This window comes from Lipotes vexillifer, unplaced genomic scaffold (genome assembly GCF_000442215.2).
Source record: "Lipotes vexillifer unplaced genomic scaffold, Lipotes_vexillifer_v1.1 scaffold477, whole genome shotgun sequence".
NCBI lineage: Eukaryota > Metazoa > Chordata > Mammalia > Artiodactyla > Lipotidae > Lipotes > Lipotes vexillifer.
In genome coordinates, this window is record NW_006770652.1 from 1343197 (window position 1) to 1367037 (window position 23841).

Sequence of the window (23841 nt, forward strand, 5' to 3'; positions counted from 1 at the left end):
AAAAAAAAAAAAAAAAAAAAAAAAAGCACATAGAGAATTTTCAGTGTGAATATCTAGCCTTTCAAAGAAACTTCTAAAAACAAACATACACTTTTGAGAGTATGGCTGAATCAAAACCATGGCTCCCCAGCATCATAAAGCTACTTGGGCAGGAAAAAGAATTAAAGACCCTGACTGCTTCAGTGCATTGAAAGGAAACGGAGTATTTATTTATAGGTGGTGTTTTTCCCCAAACACAAGTGTGTATCAAAATTCTCTCTCAGGACTTCGCTGGTGGCACAGTGGTTAAGAATCCGTCTGCCAATGCAGGGGACATGGATTTGATCCCTGGTCTGGGACGATCCCACGTGCTATGGGGCAACTAAGCCCGTGCACCACAACTACTGAGCCTGAGCCTCAACTACTGAGGCCCACGCGCTCTGGGGCCCACGTACTGCAACTACTGAAGCCCGTGCACCTAGAGCCTGTGCTCTGCAATAAGAGAAGCCACCGCACCGCAGTGAGGAGTAGCCCCCGCTCGCCGCAACTAGAGAAAGCCCGCGCGCAGCAATGAAGACCCAGGTAACCAAAAAAAAATTCTCTCTCAGGTGTAAACTGTATTATTAATGGCCACAGGGTAATTGATACCTTGGTAATATACTTGGGTTTCCTCCCATGTGCTGCCAATATTCAGAAGAGAAACACACGTTCTTGGAGGAAAGAGAAAAATGAAAAAGTAGGAAAACTGTCTCCATGGAAAAAATTTTAATATAATTTTAAATAGAATCTGGGAGATCGAAATATTAAATACATCCTTCCCAAAGAGTAAATTCTACTGTGTGAAATCCAACCGATTGCTCTTAAGATAAAGAGAGTCCTGGAGATGAAACGAGAAAGAGAGCCTTACAATAGAAACTATTGTCTGTTGAGAGGGTACCACCTACCAGGCAGGGTACTAAGTGCTTAACCCCATTATTTCAATGAATTGTCTCAACACAACCCTAGACTTTATTATACTTTTGAGGACCTGAAGGAAGAGAGGACTTAATTGTACAAGATTACACAGATGTGTGACGTGTATGACTACGTATGTGTGTGACTCTCAGATAGCTGATTCCCAAGTCCACTCTGGTAACTGCTTGGTTCTAACACCACACTTGCTGAGAGCTCCCTATATGCCAGGCAGGGTCCTATGCACTTTATATTATCTCGCTTCATCCTCACAGGTAAAGTGGGCATTATTACCCTGACTTTATAAATGAGGAAACTGAGGCTTAGACAAGTAACATGCCCAAGGAGTTAGGTTTTTGAGCCAGGTCCTTCTGACTTCAAAGCTTGCACTCAAATGCAGAATGAGAATATAAGAAAAAAAGGAGGAAAATTAAGATGGAGAGAGGGAGAGGCCTGAATCAGTCCAAAGTAACTAAGAAATTGCCTGGGAATCAAGATGTTCCTCTGATGAAAGACTGACTTCTAGCTCAGAGCTTCTCAAGATTAGCTGCACAATCAAAATAATCCTGATGCTCAGGCTATCTGCCAGACCAACTAAACCAGAATCTCTAACTGGGGGACCCAGACATCACTCAGTGGCAAAGCTCCTCCAGGTGACTTCAATTTGCACCCACAGGTGAGAACCACTGTGCTAGAACCCTCCTTCAACCGTGTGCCACTGCGATTTTTCTCAGTAAAGTACACTTACAAATAAAAGGATAGTATTATCTCTGATGGCTTCAAAACAGTGAAATAATCTTAGAATATATATTCATATTCTCCTCTCCCTTCCTGTGATTCACTGAGATAGAAAGCAGAAAGTTCTTGAGCTTATGATGATCAATAGCTATTTAATAAATACTAATTGGGGGCTTCCCTGGTGGCGCAGTGGTTGAGAGTCCGCCTGCCGATGCAGGGGACACGGGTTCGTGCCCCGGTCCGGGAAGATCCCACATGCCGCGGAGCGGCTGCGCCCGTGAGCCATGGCCGCTGAGCCTGCGCGTCCGGAGCCTGTGCTCTGCAACGGGAGAGGCCACGACAGTGAGAGGCCCGTGCACCGCAAAATAAATAAATAAATAAATACTAATTGATTTTTTTTTAAAAAAAGCTTAGAAGGTAACTAATAAATTAATTATGTTTAGAAAACAGCAATAATACACAAGTCTAAGGTTCCTGGCAAAAGTCTTTGTCAACTAAACTGGATGATGGTTAATGCAAAATCCTTTGTTTCCCTTGGACTCCTCCAGGTGGGAAGGACAGGAGTAGAGAGCTTTGGAACTTCTTGGAAACAACAGGTGTGTGTGGGACAAGTCCATTCTTTGGTTCCCGCCTGCCCTCTCGCCATTTTTCCTTTTACTTATGAGATCTAGTACTCTCTCCTCTAAGAGATTTCAAGTCAACTTCCACTGATCCTGGTCCAACTGAGCTTAACTATTAATTTATTTTATAATTGACTTTATTTTTTAGAGCAGTTTCAGGTTTACAGAAAAACTGAGCAAAAAACAGAGCTCCTATATACCCTTACTCCCCAACTTCAGTTTCCCCGCCAATATTGATACACTAGGTGTACCTAGTAACACTGGGGCTCACTCCTTGTGTTGTACAGAAAGTTTGTTTGTTTATTTGTTTTTTTGGCCGAGCTTCCTGTCATGTGGGATCCCAGTTCCCCGACCAAGGATCGAACCCGTGCCCCCAGCACTGGAAGCACGGAGTCTCAACCACTGGACTTCCAGGGAAGTCCCAGAAAGTATTAATTTTTAACTGCCCTATAGTGATCATATATTCTGTGAGACTGCATTATATCTTCTTTATAACAAATAATAATCTGCTTAGACACCAAACTAAAGATTTCCCTCCAATTTCTCAGTGTTCCCATGTTAACTTTTCCCTAAGCAGGTAGGGGAAGCTAGAGAGCAAGGTTTAAAAGAAGAAAAACTTTTAAGTTATTATCTCGTCATCGAGATCGTTGCTTTACTGCACTCTAAGAGAAGTTTTAATAGAGTAATACAGGTGGTATGCAGTGGTGCATATGCATACGCTCTATGAAGAAGTCTGAACAAGTAAAAAAGACATCAAGAGAGCAAACAACAGTAGTTTTGGACCTGGCTAGCCTAGGACATAGTCAGGAAGGAGTGTTCTAGCGCAGAAGGAAAAAAGCGACTTTAGTTTAATGGACTCCAGCAGGGTCTCGCTAACCCCTTGAAGGAATGCAGTTATGAGAGAATACCAACAGGGATGACAGGACATAGAATTTTGTCAACATGCTTATTTTCTTGGTAGAAAAGAAGGAAATAAAGTCTATGGAGGGGTCAAAGCCAGCTGTCAATGTCTCTCTGGCATCCCAGCAGCACATCCTTCAATTCTGCCAGGGCTCCATGAATCTACATTTTGTAACAGGGCCCAGAAGATGGTCACTGAGTCACCTTGCGGGCCTGCTGCTGCCCTGGGTGTGTGATACACACAAAGGAAGAGCCATGCTGGTTAATCCAGCAATTCTTGTTCACCCATCAGGCCATTCCCAATTCACGGCCAAGTCCACCCCTGAAATTGGCTAACACTTGCAAATGCTCTTTTATTTCCAGCCAGCTACATATGGCCTATGCGACTGGCCTGACCAAGCCAAAGCAGGGCTATCCCTCAGCCAGTTGGCAGCAGGTATGTCTACAATCTGTGGCAATGAAGACAGCACTTCAATGAAGCAGGCATCTTCCCCAGACAGGACTCCTTGGAGCCAACTGGGAGCTGGGGCCCCAGCACCAGATGCTCTTGAATGCCAACTTTCAGCCTGCGGCCAGGGACCAGCATCCAGGGGTAGTTCATTCAAAGCACTGCTTTTATTCCTGGTTTAGTTACTTTAGCTCTTGCCTATGTATAACAGTCAATGTTTCTCCCTTATGAGGAGGCCACAGAGGTTATCCTTTAAACAACTAGCACATTCAAAACACTGAAAACTAAACACAGAATAAAAACGAGCATTACAATGTAAAAACTAATATTTGTATTGAAGTTAAATGGCAATAACTAAATGGTCATGAGGGACTCTTTCCTTTAGACAGCAACACAGACTGACTTACCCTCCCATCTTGCAGTCCCCGGTTCCACCTTTCCAGGCTCTTACGTACTTCGGATTGGCCCACAGGGACACTGGATTAAAGCTCCCACTTGAAAAATAAGGTCCCACTGGGCTCAAGATTACAAAGAGCAGGGCTTTAGTAGGCTTCTTGACTCCCAGAGAAGGCTGTAATAAAGCAAAAGTACACACAACTGTTAATTTAAAATGCAGACACCAGTCTCAAAGTCTAGAAGAGATCTGTAACCATCTCCCAGAAGGGACTACGGACAGCTGTTACTTCTAAGTGCATTTTTTTTTTTTTTTTTTGCGGTACGCGGGCCTCTCACTGTTGTGGCCTCTCCTATTGTGGAGCACAGGCTCCGGATGCGCAGGCTCAGCGGCCACGGCTCACGGGCCCAGCCGCTCCGCGGCACGTGGGATCCTCCCGGACCGGGGCACGGACCCGTGTCCCCTGCATCGGCAGGCGGACTCTCAACCACTGCGCCACCAGGGAAGCCCTGGACAGCTGTTACTTGTAAAGCTGAGTTACACAAGCCTAATGGTCTTCTCTTTCAAGAAGAAAACACCGAGAATGGGGTACTTTGGTTCCATTTTACTTTGCTTTCTGAGTTAAGATTTTAAAGGAAAAGCAAATTTGTCAACTTTTTTAATAGTAGGCTTTTTCAGGAGTATATTTTTAACAAGTAGCCATATAACACCTTTCAGTGTTGCATTGATTGGGAACTGAAAAAGGGAAGAACCTAGACATGATTTCAGTCTTTGGGGGTGAAACCTAATATTTGCTTCTCTAACTTGCTCTTCTGCTTCTGACTGCTGACTGCTTCAGGACACGCCAGTGCCTCCAGCAGGCAGTGGGCTTGCGGGAGTGTGCCATTAGCACACCTGACTGTGAGAGACAGCAGACAGCAAGAGTGTAGCTGCACTAGAAGCAAAGACACCAGACAAGATAAATCCCCCCCAAAAAGACAAGAGGATGAAGGACTCAGGAATTCGTGTCAGGAATGACAAAGATAGAAAATGGCCTTTGCCACCAATACTGGAAAGTCACAAGCCAACGATGCGAAATCATACAAATTCCTCCAGCACAGAGGCGGTTATAAGTAATCACTGCCAGTTGTTTTTTAAGGAGGAAAACTGAGAGACTGAAAAGCTTTGAGGGCTACGTATTATAAAGGCAAAAAAGGCCACTGGGCTATCCTGTGCAAATCAAGACCACACGAGTAAGAAAACAAGTCAGGACTCTTACATTAAGTATTGGGATATAGAATACTTGTGTCTAGTCTTCAAAAGGAACCTGGTCTGCCTGGAAGGGGTAGTAGTCTGGCGTGGAAATAATGAGAGGAGACGCAGTTCCCCTGATTTTGTGGCTTTTGTCATATTCGATGAAACTGACTGAAAGTGGACCTAGGGGTATATTTTTTTTTCTGAATTTCAATTAAATCTCCTCCTCCACTACCTATTAAATCAAGGCCCCTCACCCACTACTTGTGCCCAGATCATCAAGAATCAGGTAGGGAAAATTTCTGTGAGCAGAATAAAATGTGATTGTATATGCGCGCACTGATGCCATCGGAAAGGCGTAGGAAATGGGAAGCTGAGTCCATTCACACTCCATGTGAATGTGAGGACCATGCAGGGCTTGGCTGGCCCCAGAGCAAACGGATTATAGGTGACGGATAACTGAGGTAAAGAAATGAGTCAGCAAGCGACCACAGGTTTTGGTTTTTTGCTCATTTGTGTCTGTTCTTTAATGGGGGCTAAAGAGGACACCCCTACAAGGGAAGAATGAGGAGACTTAAACTCCATTTGCTTTTTTGGGTTTCGTTATTTGGAAAAGAAATCCTCAGAATAACACACACATCTGCCTTTCTTCCCAACTTTGATAAAAACTGACTCTCATCTCCACACTTTTATTTACCTATCAGTTAAGTACGTACACTTCATATCAGGGATGCTTTGAAGCTTAATATTTAAAAAAAAATTTTTATTGACCATTATAATGAGGAATTAAGCTTCTCAAAATAATTTAGAAATACAATATGCAGGACACATCTCAGTAATTTACCTAGCTTCTAATGTTCTAAATAAAATAGCTTATTTATGGACAAGCTGATAAGCATTTGATTAGATACCACATGAATGCCTGGACTTTTCTCACTCACACATTTTTTGCAACCTACACACTATTAAAAAAAGCAACAGGGACTTCCCTGGTGGTCCAGTGGTTAAGACTCACGCTCCCAATGCAGGGGGCCCGGGTTCGATCCCTGGTCAGGGAACTAGATCCCACATGCCACAACCAAGAGCCTGCGTACCTCAACTAAAAGATCCCGCATGCCGCAACAAAGATACCACACACCACAACTAAGACCCAGCGCAGCCAAATAAATAAGTAAATATTTTTTAAAAAGTGACAATAACTCATGATCATGGAAATATTTTTCAGAGATAAATTTCATCTTATTCATTTCCTTCCCCTGATTTAATTGACAGGCAAACTTGCATTTATTCCACTAGGTGGTAGTAGAGAGAGCACAGATGGAAAACAGAATAACATGCATTAAATCTATTTCTAGAAAAGAGTATCTTGATAAACCTTTAAGCAATACTTTTACTCTTAGCAGGCAGGTAAATAATAGACTAGAGTTCTTCAATGCTGAGAAAAAATGTGTTTATGTGTACTAACATTTTATTTTAAATTTAAGCAAGGTCAACTCATGTTTTACAAGTGTTGATCATAGCTCAGTCACCTTCATCCTTAAATGATTATTTATGTCAAATGTCTTTTCATGAAAAGAACTGTGACTTTACTGAAAATGGTCACACTGCTTCATGAGTGAGAATAAGTAAAATGTAACTTTATGGAAGGGAAACAGGGAAACTTTATGGAGTGTAACTTTAAGGTAGAAACAGACCTAATCACCAAGTTCCCTTTCTTTATCAGGAAGGGAACTTGGTGATTAGGTCTGTTTCTACCCTCAAGGAACCATTATTTGTTCCTTTTTCTTAATTCTCCCTTCTTTCATGGAAAGCAATTTAAATTCTGTACTACTCCTACAATTAAGAGTAGTTTATGATAGTATAATATTAATCAAGTGGGACTTCCCTGGTGGCACAGTGGTTAAGAATCCGCCTGCCAATGCAGAGGACACGGGTTGGAGCCCTGGTGGGGGAAGATCCCACATGCCACAGAGCAACTAAGCCCGTGCTCCACAACTACTGAGCCTGTGCTCTAGAGCTCGCGAGCCACAACTACTGAAGCCCAGGTGCCTAGAGCCCAAGCTCCGCAACAAGGGAAGCCACCGTGACGAGAAGCCTGTGCACCACAATGAAGAGTAGCCCCCGCTCGCCGCAACTAGAGAAAGCCCCCGTACAGGAACAAAGACCCGACACAGCCAAAAATAAATTAATTTAAAAAAATCAAATGGCAATGAACAAAATTCTATGATGACAAGGTCAGGCTTCTGATGAAATAAAACAAAAGCCACATAAATAAAAATACAGATAATAACAGCTGTTAAGTTATGGAGACCAGTTCCAATGTCTTATTTTGATTGATTTTTTAAAATTCTTCTCTACTAGTTTCTTGGATTATTTCAATAAATAAGGAATTGAAAGGGGCTTTTAAGAAACCCCAGGGAGGACATCCCTGGTGGTGCAGTGGTTAAGAATCCGCCTGCCAACACACTGGACACAGGTTCAAGCCCTGGTCCGGGAAGATCCCACATGCCGTGGAGCAACTAAGCCCGCAAGCCACAACTACTGAGCCCGTGTGCTGCATCTAATGTTCTAAATAAAATAGCTTATTTATGGACAAGCTGATAAGCATTTGATTAGATACCACATGAATGCCTGGACTTTTCTCACTCACACATTTTTTGCAACCTACACACTATTAAAAAAAGCAACAGGGACTTCCCTGGTGGTCCAGTGGTTAAGACTCACGCTCCCAATGCAGGGGGCCCGGGTTCGATCCCTGGTCAGGGAACTAGATCCCACATGCCACAACCAAGAGCCTGCGTACCTCAACTAAAAGATCCCGCATGCCGCAACAAAGATACCACACACCACAACTAAGACCCAGCGCAGCCAAATAAATAAGTAAATATTTTTTAAAAAGTGACAATAACTCATGATCATGGAAATATTTTTCAGAGATAAATTTCATCTTATTCATTTCCTTCCCCTGATTTAATTGACAGGCAAACTTGCATTTATTCCACTAGGTGGTAGTAGAGAGAGCACAGATGGAAAACAGAATAACATGCATTAAATCTATTTCTAGAAAAGAGTATCTTGATAAACCTTTAAGCAATACTTTTACTCTTAGCAGGCAGGTAAATAATAGACTAGAGTTCTTCAATGCTGAGAAAAAATGTGTTTATGTGTACTAACATTTTATTTTAAATTTAAGCAAGGTCAACTCATGTTTTACAAGTGTTGATCATAGCTCAGTCACCTTCATCCTTAAATGATTATTTATGTCAAATGTCTTTTCATGAAAAGAACTGTGACTTTACTGAAAATGGTCACACTGCTTCATGAGTGAGAATAAGTAAAATGTAACTTTATGGAAGGGAAACAGGGAAACTTTATGGAGTGTAACTTTAAGGTAGAAACAGACCTAATCACCAAGTTCCCTTCCTGATAAAGAAAGGGAACTTGGTGATTAGGTCTGTTTCTACCCTCAAGGAACCATTATTTGTTCCTTTTTCTTAATTCTCCCTTCTTTCATGGAAAGCAATTTAAATTCTGTACTACTCCTACAATTAAGAGTAGTTTATGATAGTATAATATTAATCAAGTGGGACTTCCCTGGTGGCACAGTGGTTAAGAATCCGCCTGCCAATGCAGAGGACACGGGTTGGAGCCCTGGTGGGGGAAGATCCCACATGCCACAGAGCAACTAAGCCCGTGCTCCACAACTACTGAGCCTGTGCTCTAGAGCTCGCGAGCCACAACTACTGAAGCCCAGGTGCCTAGAGCCCAAGCTCCGCAACAAGGGAAGCCACCGTGACGAGAAGCCTGTGCACCACAATGAAGAGTAGCCCCCGCTCGCCGCAACTAGAGAAAGCCCCCGTACAGGAACAAAGACCCGACACAGCCAAAAATAAATTAATTTAAAAAAATCAAATGGCAATGAACAAAATTCTATGATGACAAGGTCAGGCTTCTGATGAAATAAAACAAAAGCCACATAAATAAAAATACAGATAATAACAGCTGTTAAGTTATGGAGACCAGTTCCAATGTCTTATTTTGATTGATTTTTTAAAATTCTTCTCTACTAGTTTCTTGGATTATTTCAATAAATAAGGAATTGAAAGGGGCTTTTAAGAAACCCCAGGGAGGACATCCCTGGTGGTGCAGTGGTTAAGAATCCGCCTGCCAACACACTGGACACAGGTTCAAGCCCTGGTCCGGGAAGATCCCACATGCCGTGGAGCAACTAAGCCCGCAAGCCACAACTACTGAGCCCGTGTGCTGCAACTACTGAAGCCCGTGCAACTAGGGCCCATGCTCCGCAACAAGAGAAGCCACGGCAATGAGAAGCCCGTGCACCGCAAGGAAGAGTAGCCCCCGCTTGCCACAACTAGAGAAAACAGCAACGAAGACCCAACACAGCCAAAAAAAAAAAAAAAGATATTTATTTAAAAACAAACAAACAAAAAGAAACCCCAGGGAAAACGAGGTATATAAAATCTCAGATGCAAAGTTTATAATGTCTCAAGGGACCACATGAAGTTGAAATTCTGATGTGTTCAAAAAAATACTTTTTACTTTGTAAGTTATACCTCACAAATAACAAATATATATATGTATATATAAGGGTATTAAATATGTGTATATTTTTCACAGAATAACAGGACAATTGGGTGTGATGGAAAATAAAGATACATTTCATAGTGGAAATTACCACTTCTGTCTGTGTCAGTCAGAAAATTACTTTATAGAAAGGCAGGATTTCAGAGGTGGTCTGACAGCAGTGGGCACTCAGCAAGCTGAGAAAGGTACTATTTACTAGTTTGTGTTTTGGCCTGGAAGGCAGAGAAGCACAGCAGCCATGAGAAGGCTTGAGAACAATTCTGCCAGGCAAGGCAAGTAAGAGACAGAAGAAAAAAGATAATTAGAAATAACAGGGGAACATTTTTCAAAGAGAAGAGAACTTTTTGGGGGATCCAAATCACTTTTTTTTTTTTTGATCCAAAGAATAGCATAATTAAAAAAAAAAAATCCTACCAGTTCTTAAGAAAGGAGATTAGTTAGCGGGGAAAATGATAAAGAACATCAGACTAACAGGGCACGGTAAGAGATACAGGATTGACCAGTGGTACATGTGGGGCCTTGAATGTGAATGTGTTTGTCGGAAAAACTAGTTGGTTTGGTCTAAGATTAAAAAAATAGGGGCTTCCCTGGTGGCGCAGTGGTTGAGAGTCCGCCTGCCGATGCAGGGGACACGGGTTCGTGCCCCGGTCCGGGAGGATCCCACATGCCGCGGAGCGGCTGGGCCCGTGAGCCGTGGCCGCTGAGCCTGTGTGTCTGGAGCCTGTGCTCTGCAACGGGAGAGGCCACAACACGATCCTCAATAATTACACAGTACTTTTCAGTTTCCAAGACATTCCATAGCCATTATCTCAGAAAATCCAACAATCCAGGAAGTTAAGGGTTATAATTCCTATTTTTAAGTTGAAGAAACTGAGGCTCAAATGATTCACCCAAAGTTTCAGTTATTAAGCTCTACATCTTCTACTCTTAGTCCAGAGCTCTTTTTCGATATGAGTTTGATAAAAAAAAAACAAAAAACAAAAAGCAAAAACCAGTGAAATTCCTAGGACTTCCTAAAGTGATGAGAGTTCAAACCAGACCCTCCTTCTACTCTCAGCCTTCACCACAGCCCTCATACTCTAGGCAACCCATGTTCAAACCATACAGAACCCTTCAGATTCTTCCTCAATTTTCTACTTAAAATGTATACATTGAAGCCCTGACCCCCCAATGTGGTCAAAAGGATGGGGCCCTAATCCTGTCAGCCTGGAGACACCAGAGCAAGTGCACCCTGCTCCCTCCCGCACCCCCCTTCCTCCCCCACACAGAGGAAACGCCCTGAGGGGCACAGTGACAAAGTGGACATATACAAGCCACAAAATGAGTCTTCACCAGAAACCCACCCTGTCGGCACTTTGATACTGGACTTCCAGCCTCCACAACTGTGAGGAAATAAATTCTGGTGTTTAAGACACCTTATCTTTGTATTCTGTCATGGCAGCCCAAGTCAACTAAGACATCCCCTCTCTGGACTTCCCTGGTGGCACAGTGGTTAAGAATCCGCCTACCAATGCAGGGGACACGGGTTCCAGCCCTGGTCCGGGAAGATGCCACATGCCGTGGAGCAACTAAGCCTGTGTGCCACAACTACTGAGTCTGTGCTCTACAGTCCGTGCACCACAACCACTGAGCCTGTGCACCACAACTACTGAGCCCATGTGCCACAACTACTGAGCCCATGCGCCACAACTACAGAAGCCTGCATGCCTAGAGCCTGTGCTCCACAACAAGAGAAGCCACCGCAATGAGAAGCCTGCGCACCGCAATGAAGAGTAGCCCCCACTTGCTGCAACTAGAGAAAGCCCACGTGCAGCAATGAAGAACCAACACAACCAATAAGAAAAATCATTTGAAAACGGTCTTGAGTATTGGCCAAAACTGGGCAAAGAGTTACTGCCATTTTTGTAAAAAGAAGGATAATACTTAATGTACAAACACATGCAAGCAGGTAAGGGGTGTGTATATTTATCTATATATATCTCTAGACAGATATAAGGAAAACTGGCAACAGGAATTGCTCAGAAGGAGGTGAACTGTGGACTCTGGATCAGAATGAGAGTAGGAAGGAAACTTCCTTTCCATTGTATACTTTTGGTACTACCTGAATTTTTTAATCAGATTTTTCCCTCCCCCAAATCCCTCCTTTAAAATCCCAGAAATATACTGGCAGGTTTCATGTGAAAACTGATATTCCTAAACTCAGAAGCACTGTGAATGAACTTTAGACTTAGTGTGACTATACATGTGTGTTACAGAATACATATAACGTATTATAAAATATATAATACAATATATAAAATCTGGAATGATTATGTCAAATATAATTGAGAGCAGGAAAGCTGGTAGCTCAGAGGAGGAAAGGAAATAGACATGAAGGCAGATTTACATTAAAACGAGACGGGGTTTAGGAATAAACTGGGAGACTGGGACCGACATACACACACTACCAGATATAAAATAGATAAGTAATAAGAACCTACTGTACAGCACTGGGAACTCTACTCAGTACTATGTAATGACCTATATGGGAATAGAATCTAAGAAGAGTGGATATATGTATATATATCGATATAACTGATCCACTTTACTGCACAGCAGAAACTAACACAACATTGTAAATCAACTATATGCCAATAAAAATTTTTAAAAAAAGAGTATACTTTCCCCCAATGAATTGTATTGACATCCTTGTCAAACTAAATTACCATAAAAAACAAAAACAGAAACAAGACGGGAAAGCACTTATTAGCTCCCATCCGAGTTACCACAACAAGCAGTCTTATTCAACCAGGCCCCATTTCTTCACCACACTGACCTACATCTATCAACACATTCATTCCATGGGTGTGGCACTCCCACAAGCTCCATGAGACACTGAGTTCCATGAAGGCAGGGAGGTAGCATCCCTAGAACAGCACAGTAACCAGTGCATAAGAGATGCTACAGCACAGAGGCAAGAACACAGAGGATCTGATTTCACCTCTGTGGGCCTCAGTTTCCTAATCTCTAAAGTGATGCCAGTGGCACCTACTCACAGGGCTGCTGTCAGTCAGTGCAGGGATAGCACCAAGCATAGCGCCTGGCACTTAGGAGAACTTCACAATGCCAGGTGATGGGGGTGATGACAGACTGGACCACTGTGTTTCATCAAAGAGAACCAGGACCTTCCTGAAAGGCAGCAGGACTTTCTTGGGATTGGCCTACGGCATCTTTCAGGGAAACAGTAACTCTTTCAGCAATTCCCTAGGTTGCATATTTTCAAACTGCTCATTGCATATAAGGAAACAGGGGAATGGAATCCCAGTAAAGGAACTAGGACAAAGTGTGGTTAGTGTCCAGCATGGGGAACTCTGCAACAGTTAGAAGTGATGGACTGGATCTACACATAGTAACCTGGATAGAAATGAGAAACACAGCACAGAGGGAAAACGTTAAGAGACACAATGAGATGTGTAAGACAAAATCACTTATATAAATTAAAATTACAGGCATCCAAGGTAATAAGAGCTACTTAAAACCCATATAAACCAAAAGGATATTCATTCAATACATAAGAATGATTTCCAACGGCAGAAGAGGAGATGAGAGTAGGGAAGATAAAAGGGAATTAAAAAAAAAAGAGAGGGCCTCCCTTCTGCCCGGCGATGTTAAGTGCCATGAACTGAGCGGTATCATAATTAACCATATGCACCAACACTCCAAAAAAGTAAAAACAAAGAGAATAAAAACAATTTTTCCCTGTAATAATGTTGAAATGGGCAAGAACAGCCTCAAGAAAATGTCCATTGTTAAAGAGTGGCCTGATAGGGCTTCCCTGGTGGCGCAGTGGTTGAGAGTCCGCCTGCCGATGCAGGGGACATCGGTCCGTGCCCCGGGTCCGGGAGGATCCCACATGCCGCGGAGCAGCTGGGCCCGTGAGCCATGGCCGCTGAGCCTGCGCGTCCGGAGCCTGCGCTCCGCAGTGGGAGAGGCCGCAGCAGTGAGAGGCCCACGAACCGCAAAAAAAAAAAGAGTGGCCTGATAATAGCAAGCTGATCATCAAAGACTAAAATCAATAGAGACAAGCTGTATCTCTAAAAACAGATAATTGAGGTTTGAAGATAGGAAAAAGGGGGCTGTTAATATAGAACATGTTAATAGTTATGCAAGTGTGACTTTTAACTGTTTATAAATAGTGTAATGAGATACATATAAACTCTCAAATAGGACTACAAAAGAATACATTAAAAGTGTGGACAAAACCCAACTTAACGGTTACAAATTGCTGCTATAATAACTAGTTTTCAAATCTGTTCAGATTCTTTCATTTATAGAGCCTAATCATAAAGGGAAAAGATGAAAAGGTGTATAAGCATAAATAAACAAAGGCTGTGAGTAGAGAATTCTTTTCATGGAAATTGTTATGATTATAGGTAAAATTATATATGTAATAGAAAGATTTTACAAGGTGATAAAAGGAAAAGAAAGACATGTCTATGATATTTACATGTCCTTAAGCTCCCTGTGGAGTGAACCAAAAATCAGAGTGGACCATTTGGCAGGATTTTAAAATTCGGGTTCTCATGAAAACATCATACTGAAAGGTTTACAGTGAAGTTGTGGGTGGGGAAACTTTATGTGAAATGATTTTAAATGTTGTTCTGCATTGTCCAAATTGTATTCTGTGCACTGGAGGCGGTATTAACCTGAAGCAGATAGCTTCTCTAGTGGAGCTCAAGTCCAGAAATATATTTGGGGCGCTCCAAAGTAGAAGGATGTGTTAGATTCAAAGTCAGTCTTGTCTTGCAGTGCAGCTGAAAAAGTCAAATCTGCTGGTAGCTTGCAGATGTGTGTGTGGTAGACAGCCTGGGACCTGGTCAGAGGGGCTGGGCAGGCTGACCACTGCAGCCCAGAGGGCTGTCCCTACCATCAGACCCGACCCTCCTTACGACACTTATTCTCAGCCCTGATATTATTTAGCACCACCTCCCCAGTGGAGAGAGTAGGTGAGGTGATGCTGAGATAAACTGGAAAAGTGGGAGGCTTGGAGCAACGATCAGAGGGAATCTCAGTTTGTGGTTGTGCATATTTTGCTATGGACCATGGTCAAAGTACCTGTGTACACTTATCAGGATTGCTGAGGAAATAAAGGCCCATCTACGCATGTGTAGCTATACCTTCTCAGAGTTACCAAACAGGGTAGAGTTGGATAAAACAGATGTTAAAACCAGCAGAAGCCAGCTTCTTTAGAGGGAGCTTTCTCAGGTATTCAGTACTGAACCTGATAATCATATAAGTTTAGCTTCTTAGCTGGTAAAGTGAAAATTTAGAAACTGTTTATGTAAATGTTTTTTATTTAAACATTATGATTTCAGATTTTATCTAATTTCCAATTAACAATCAGCAGCATTTTGAAACACTACAGCTTTTAGTTCCTCTTTAAGTTTTTAACTAGCTGTAAACAAATATTTCAGAAGATATTGATTAAAATGATGCTGAAATTCTTTTTTTTGTTTTTGTTTTTTTTGCGGTATGCGGGCCTCTCACCGTTGTGGCCTCTCCCGTTCCGGAGCACAGGCTCCGGATGTGCAGGCTCAGCGGCCATGGCTCACGGGCCCAGCCGCTCCACGGCATGTGGGATCTTCCCAGACCGGGGCACGAACACGTGTCCCCTGCATCGGTAGGCAGACTCTTAACCACTGCGCCACCAGGGAAGCCCTGAAATTCTCTTTTAATATGAGAAATTGTTTGGGATCATGAATGATTTTATCCTCTAATTTAAATGTTTTACAAGAGGTTTATGTAATCCTGTTTAGTATTTTGCTTAATAATGTAAACTTTATAGAAATTTTTTATTTTTTCAAATTTCTACCTGGTATCTTTTTATTGGCAATCTCTATTCACTGGCTATTTAATTAGCTATTAATACATGTTCCAATAAATACTCTTCTGTTTATTACAATCCTAAATCTAAAAGGATTTTAGTAATGGATCCAATTACTATCAGAGAAGGCTGGAAGACATGAAGAACTGCACAAAAACATTGGTACATAGGTATTACCTATGTAAAATAATAAAAATAATGAAGAATCCATTGATTATAAAACATGTAGAGAGGCAGAGCACCTTTGCAAATGTAATGAAATTCATAAGTTGGTGTCAGAGCTACTCTCAAATTATATGGCAGCTACAAAATCTAACTGAGTGTGAGGAGCAGTAATTAACATCAGACTGTCACATCACCCCTCATGAAAATGAAAACAACACCCTGCCCATAGGATGAAGTGCAGCTCTCAAAGATAGAAATATTTCCACCTTGGTGCAAGTTTGCAATCCCTGGAGTAAATAAAGCATTAAAGACTGCTAGACATATTAATTCTTTCACAAGACTTGGGATGGTGATTCTCTTGTAAGTAGTTTAAAAATCTCTGGAGAGTTTGTTTAAATGCAGTGTCTGATCCTGGCTCCATGGATTTAGATTATTTGGGATGAAGCTGGAGCCCAGCACAAATATGTCTATTGAAGAATACTGAATATTCTCTATACACAAGTGAGTGCCATACCAGGGACTAGAGACCGGGCACATGTGAGCAAGTAGGTGGTTACATCACTTAAAAAATTTCCCCAACATATATTCGTTCATTCAAAGAAATCAAAATACCTCTTGGATAAAAGACCCATTTAATCAGTTAAAATAACCATGAAAATACCATGAAAGAAAAACGTGGATGTTGGACTTCCCTGGTGGCGCAGTGGTTAAGAATCCGCCTGCCAATTCAGGGGACAGAGGTTCAAGCCCTGGTCCGGGAAGATCTCACATGCCGCAGAGCAACTAAGCCTGTGCGCCACAACTACTGAAGCCCGTGCGCCTAGAGCCCATGTTCCGCAACAAGAGAAGCCACCGCAATGAGAAGGCACACACTGCAACGAAGAGTAGTCCCCGCTCGCCTGAACTAGAAAAAGCCTGTGCGCAGCAACGAAGACCCAACGCAGCCCAAAATAAATAAATGAATTAATTAAAAAAAAAAAGTGGAAGGGTAAGCTGTGACAAAGCGAGAGAGAGGCATGGACATATATATACACTACCAAACGTAAGGCAGATAGCTAGTGGGAAGCAGCCGCATAGCACAGGGATATCAGCTAGGTGCTTTTGACCGCCTGGAGTTGGGGGATAGGGACGGTGGGAGGGAGGGAGACGCCAAGAGGGAAGAGATACGGGAACATATGTATATGTATAACTGATTCACTTTGTTATAAAGCAGAAACTAACACACCATTGTAAAGCAATTATACTCCAATATAGATGTAAAAAAAAAAAGTGGATGTTAGCTAGCAGCACATAAGACCAAAGCATCAGATAACTGATACAGAGGTGAGCCTGCAATTCTTCTATGAAGGCAGAGACATGACAGAGCCATCAGAAAACCAAGTAACATAAAAGGGCAAGCAAAAGTTAGTCATCCCTAATGAAAGAATCCCAGTGACCTAGAACCCACTGGCTCCAATCCTCCAGCCAGTAGCTCACATATCAAATGTAGCCACCATGAAAAGGCAACAAGTGATAATTACCAGACTGGACTGTATAAACACTCATGTGTTGCACAAATGTTTAAATCCATATACTTCACTGAACGCTATTTGTATCATGCTCATTTCTGAATTACAGGTTATTGTTTTTTCTGCCTATACCATGAATTAGAAGATTCTAGTTGATATAAACATACCAACCAAATATAAATAATGTTGACTCATCAAATGGTATCAGTTATTGCTTTCAATTCTTGGAAAGCAGATTTAAAAAAATTCTTGATTCTTAGGTCCAAAGCATGATCAAACATGTAAGTTGATAGAGTGCAGTGGGAGAGGACTGCTTGGCAGGATTTTTATCACTGAGGTTCTTAAATTTGGGCAGGCATCAGAATCACCATCCAGACCTACTCGACCAGCAAAGAACCCCAAAACAGGAAGTCAGTCTGCACCTCAGTTCCAATGAATGTAGGACGAATATACAGACTTGCAGATGTTGAGTAGGGGACCCATTCTTGATCCAATTTCACAAGCTGCTGAATACACTCTAAAAGCTCTTCCTTGTCAAATGCCTGAAGGAATGAAAAACATAATGAATAATGCAATGTTCTTCCACTGTAGCAGTAAGAAATGATCCTCATGAAAGAACTATTAAAAAAGTAATAATAGGGAATTCCCTGGTGGTCCAGTGGTTAGGACTCGGTGTTTTCAGTGCAGTGGCCCTTTTTCAATGCTGGTTGAGGAACTAAGATCCCACAAGGCCACGCAGTGCGGCCAAAAAAATTTTTTTAATTATAAAATAATAATAAGGGGCTTCCCTGGTGGCGCAGTGGTTAAGAATCCGCCTGCCAATGCAGGGGACATGGGTTCGAGCCCTGGTCCGGGAAGATCCCACATGCCGTGGAGCAACTAAGCCCGTGCACCACAACTGAGCCTGTGCTCTAGAGCCTGCAAGCCACAACTACTGAGCCCACACGCCTAGAGCCCGTGCTCCGCAACAAGAGAAGCCACCGTGATGAGAAGCCTGCGCACTACAACGAAGAGCAGCCCCCGCTTGCCGCAACTAGAGAAAGCCCATGTGCAGCAATGAAGACCCAATGCAGCCAAAAATAAAAATAAATAATAAATTTATTAAATAATAATAAGTAAATAAATAAATGTTTTAAAGTAATAATAATAAACCCAAACAAGAATTCTATTTTCTGTGACTTTTCCCCAAACTGTGATGGAATGAGAGATTATCCACATGAGGAAGATAAAAAAGTGGTTCCCTACCTCTTACCATACCCAAATACCAACTGTAGTTGGATTATACACTTAAATGTGAGAAAACATTAAGACTTCTATAAAAAAGCATACAAAATATCTGACACCTTAAAGTAGAATTCTTAAGTAAAAGACACAAAGCATAAATCATAAAGAAAAAAATGGACAAAATTTGACTATTTAAAACTTAAGAACTTCTGTTCTTCAAACGACATAAGTGACACACTGGGTGAAGTTATTTGTAACATAACCAACAAAGGATCGTAACAGGAAAATGTTAAGATAACCTGAAAATCAGTAAGAAAGAGACAGATGACCCAACAGGAAAATGGGCAAAAGCAAAGAGTAGTTTACTTCTAAGGCGAAAAAGGGTTTTATATACTAGATGGGTGACAGTTTGTAAAATAAGTAGTTTCTATTCACTTGGCAGGGCAAAGAAACATACTTTCAGAGATGCTATGGGTTATCCAAGGTAGAAATGAGTCAGAAACACACATGAATAGAGCTCATGACATCAGGATTTGGCTATTTAAATACTAACTTAAAACAGCAATCACAGTGTGGTAATGTTATAGAAATCGGGATTGTCAATCATATAGGACATACCATCTCCCTGTATCAAGCACGGGATCTCTGATACTGCTGTCTAGATGTAAGATTTAGTGGAAAGAACTTCACTAGGGATTTAAAACCTTACATCCCGGGCTTCCCTGGTGGCGCAGTGGTTGAGAGTCCGCCTGCCGATGCAGGGGACACGGGTTCGTGCCCCGGTCCAGGAAGATCCCACATGCTGCGGAGCGGCTGGGCCCGTGAGCCATGGCCGCTGGGCCTACGCGTCCCGAGCCTGTGCTCCGCAACAGGAGAGGCTGCAACAGTGAGAGGCCCGCGTACCGCCAAAAAACAAAAAAAACAAAACAAAACAAACTCACATCCCTAGTGAAGCTCTTGCCCTGACCCATTAGTCTGTGTCATCTTAGGCAAGTCATTAAGTCATTGAACCTCTGTGGGCTTGAGTTTTCTCTGTACAAAGGTGCTGCTAAAACTTACAATACATACCTTCTTGACGATAGCTTACTGTTATGATTAGGAATGTAAAACCTAGGAATGTAAAACCACATAACACAGTTTGTGGCAGTTGCTATCCAATAAATGTTACTTCCCTTTCCTTCTGTCCTCATTTTAAAGGATTTCCCAATGATTTGTCTGTAATGGGTAAAGAGTGGAACTAGGACGGAGTCCAAAGAAATTTCCTGAATTTCCCTTCTGCTACTATATTATGGCCTCTGAAGGTCGGTAAAGCATGTGTTATAAAAGGAAGAAGGAAGGGCTTCCCTGGTGGCGCAGTGGTTGAGAGTCCGCCTGCCAATGCAGGGGACACGGGTTCATGCCCCGGTCCGGGAAGATCCCACATGCTGCGGAGCGGCTGGGCCCGCGAGCCATGGCCGCTGAGCCTGCGCGTCCGGAGCCTGTGCTCCGCAACGGGAGAGGCCACAGCAGTGAGAGGCCCACTTACCGAAAAAAAAAAAAAAAACAAAAAAGCAGAAGGAAGAGCCTGGCTAAAAAGGAGTCATCACTTGGGCTTCTTCAATGCACAGCTGAAGGTTAGGGACAAACAAAGTATGTCAAAGGGGGTAAAGACTTCTTTCAGTTCAGAAAGACAGCCTGGTCAAGTCTCAGGGAATGAAAGTAAATCTAAGTCACCTCCTACCTAGACATGAACCTTAGGGTCTAAATCCAACCCACCTTAGAATGAATTCTGCTCCATAAAAAACAATGTTATAGCCAGGACCCAGTGGCCATGAGAAACTGTTTTATATATCCTTTTTTTTTTTCTTTAAATAAAACTTGGGCTAAAATATCAAAAAAAACTATTTAAGTCAGTGCATACTTGCTAGTGTCTTAAGCAGTTAGGCAAAACATCCCACATGTATCTGTGCAGTACACCATATTTTCATATCATAATTTCATATGGTCTTTACATTTTATTATTTCAGTTTGAGGCATATTTTTCTTCCTTATCCCGTTATCTCCCACAGACACTCATAAAGAAACAGATTGTGGAGTTGCCAAATGATTATTTCCTTGTATTTTTAACTCACTGATTAAAAAACAGATCAGAAAGAAATTCAGTGCTCATATGGTTTATACCAAATACTGATCTAAGTATTCAGAAATGGTTTGTCTGGTGGAATTCAGTGACCCATTACAGCAAGAGAAACACAAGAGAAACTCCTAAATATACATACCGGCAAAGTCGCCCTCATAGCAGACCGGTACATTCTATCCATGTTGAGGCTTGGCCGAAACAGACGAATTTTATTATCTACTCCCCGAAATGCCTTCAATCCTTCAAATAACTGAAGATAAAAGAGAAATAAATGTTACAACGTAACTAAATGAAAACAATCCCTGTGTTCAAAAGACTGACTTTTCTATGGGCCCTCATCTCCTTTACCGTGTAAAGCTACTGACACAGACCCTAAATCTAGAAAAGCCAGACAGACTGGTTACAGTCACTGGGATAATAAGAAGTCCCTTTATTACCAAGATCTGGTGGGAATTCAGAGCTATCCTCTTTTTTTGCTTAACAGGAGCCAAATGTTAACACACATCAGTGGAGGCTGGAAGAAAACATCTCCACACAAGATGAACTGACTGACTGCCTAGAAAACAGAAATGGAATCAAAGGCCCCATAGTACTCGGCCCCCAATCCACCCCCAAACACCCTTTTCATTTTATCTGGCTCATATGAACTCTGGAGAGTGGATAATCTAGATGTGACCAGAGCTGGTTCAGTCTCCCAAATCACAGAAACCAAGCAGCTCAAGACTACACTATGTTAGGGCGATGCCACCTTCTCAGGGAGCTGCCGCAGACAAACATGGGCAGGGACATGAAAAGACTTTGAATTTAGTGCATATTGACACTAAATACAGAGAAAAGAGGAAAATCAATCATTTTAAAGGGAATTTTTTTTCTGTGATAACCTATATAAGAAAAGAATCTAAAACAGGATGAATGTATGTATATGTGTAACTGAATCACTTTGTTGTACACCTGAAACTAACATAACACTGTAAATCAACTACACTGCAATAAAATTAAAATTTAAAAAAAAAAAGGGAAATTTTTACCACAGGTTCTCTAAGTAATTGATAGAACAAATAGGCTAAAACATGGTAAAGATATGGACAATTTGAACAAGAACAACAAACTAACCTAATGGACACACAGAGCCCTGCGCACACCACCTGTAGAAGGCATGTTCTTTTCACATGTTTTCTGACCTTAAGATAAGCTAGGTATCAAAAAACCAAAACTATAACCCCAAGATATCCACATTTTGGAGAAGAAGAAACCCATTACTTAATATTAAGTGTGAGTCAAAGAAGAAAAATGATGGAAATTAGAAAATATGTTGAACTGAATGAGAATGAAAAGGAGGGCCTTTAGATGCTTACAGCCTTAAAGCTTACATGAGAAAAGAAATATAAATCCTGGAGCACAATTAAAAAGCAAAAAATGAGATGTTTTGTTGAAGTGCAAATATATGGGTAATTTTTTAAATGTAGTAGGACTAAAGCCTTAGTTAAAAGATATGGTTGTCAGATTAACTCAGCTAACAGCTGAAACCCAAAAAAGCACAGAGAGCAATATATCGTACAAATACTTTTTAAAATAAAGCTCGTGAGGCTATATTGCTAAATGTAAAACAAAATAGACTTTCAGGCAAGAAGCTTTACTGGAGATAAAGAAGGTAACTTCGTAGAGTTCAATTTACTTCCCGGTTTAAAAATTATACACATTTGATATAGGTTCAAATTTATGCAAAGACTGTATGATAATCTCACTTGAAAAATACAGATGCAAAATACACAAAGGATAACACAGCCTAACTAAGCTGGATTTATCCCAGTAACAGAAGTTGGGTTTAACATTAGAAAATACAGTAATGAGATTCATTATATTAAGAATTTATGTGGAAGAAACTATATGATCATCTCATTGTAATAAATGCATCTGATAAAACTGAACATTCGTTTATGATTTTTAAAAGTTTCCTGGATAACTAAGAAAAAAAGGAATCTTCCTTATGTGAGAAATAAACTTGTAGCAAACGTTATATTTAAAATGGTCAAATTGTTTTTAATTGAACTATAGTTGATTTACAATGTTGTGCTAGTTTCAGGTGTACAGCAAAGTGATTCAGTTTTATATATATATATATATATATATATATATATATACACATTATATATTCTTTCTCAGATGTTTTTCCATTATAGATTATTACAAGATAATAGTTCCCTGTGCTATATAGTAGGTCCTTGTTGTTTATCTATTAAAATGGTAAAATTTAAAGCTTTCCTTTCAGATTGAGAACATCACATACTGCCTGCTGCGACTACTTTAATTCAATACTGTACTACTAATATAATAATAATAAAATAAAAAGCATAAAGTTAGGAGAAGAAAAAATAAAACTGTCATAGATCATGCAACACAGAGAAGATTAAACGTAGAAAATACACAAAAACTGATATAATCTTTTGAAATTATCTGTTTAGGCAAGGTAACCAGATACAAAATTATATTCCCATGTAAGCAGCAGTTAGAAAATAAAAACACTATTTACGGTAGAATTAAAAGGAATACTTAAGTGGGGAAAATCTAACATAAGTGAAAGACCCATAAAGAAACTATAAAACTTTACCAAGTCATTAAAGACATAACTAAATGTAGAAAGCAACCCGCCACTCATAGATTGATTCAATATTATAAAGACTCTCTCCAAATTGATTTATATATTTAATACAATCCAAACGAAAATCATGTCAGGGCGTTTATTTTTCTTGTAACAAACTGAATGACAAAAGTTGACTGACATGATAAACTGAATCTAAAAGTAATATGGAAAAGCAAATGACCAAGAAATATCCAAGGCACTCTTGAAGAAATAGAAGGATTTGTCCTAGCAGACATCCAGACTCATTATAATGATTTGGAGATAAAGACAGTGTGGCATTTGTCCAGATAGACAAGCAAAATGATGAAACAGAATAGAGATCCAGATAGACAAGACAATGGAATGCAAGTGGAGATCGAGAAGCTGACGCATGCGTATATGTTAAGATGTGACATAATGTATCAGGAGGAAAAGAACAGTCTTTTTAATGGTTCTGGGACAATTGGGTATCTG

The 23841-nt window shown here is 41.1% G+C and overlaps 1 protein-coding gene across 2 annotated transcripts in view; it reads right to left on the reverse strand.

The window, feature by feature from the left end:
* Nucleotides 1-23841, reverse strand: part of BCAT1 (branched chain amino acid transaminase 1) — a 66891-nt gene that overhangs the window by 26323 nt on the left and 16727 nt on the right. For both annotated transcript variants that reach the window (XM_007446271.1, XM_007446272.1), the window contains exons 4-6: nt 20887-20997; nt 17827-17946; nt 4044-4207 (exon numbers count right to left, since the gene is read on the reverse strand). In XM_007446271.1, the coding sequence (XP_007446333.1) occupies nt 4044-4207; nt 17827-17946; nt 20887-20997 (395 nt within the window). The remainder of the gene's footprint in view (nt 1-4043; nt 4208-17826; nt 17947-20886; nt 20998-23841) is intronic.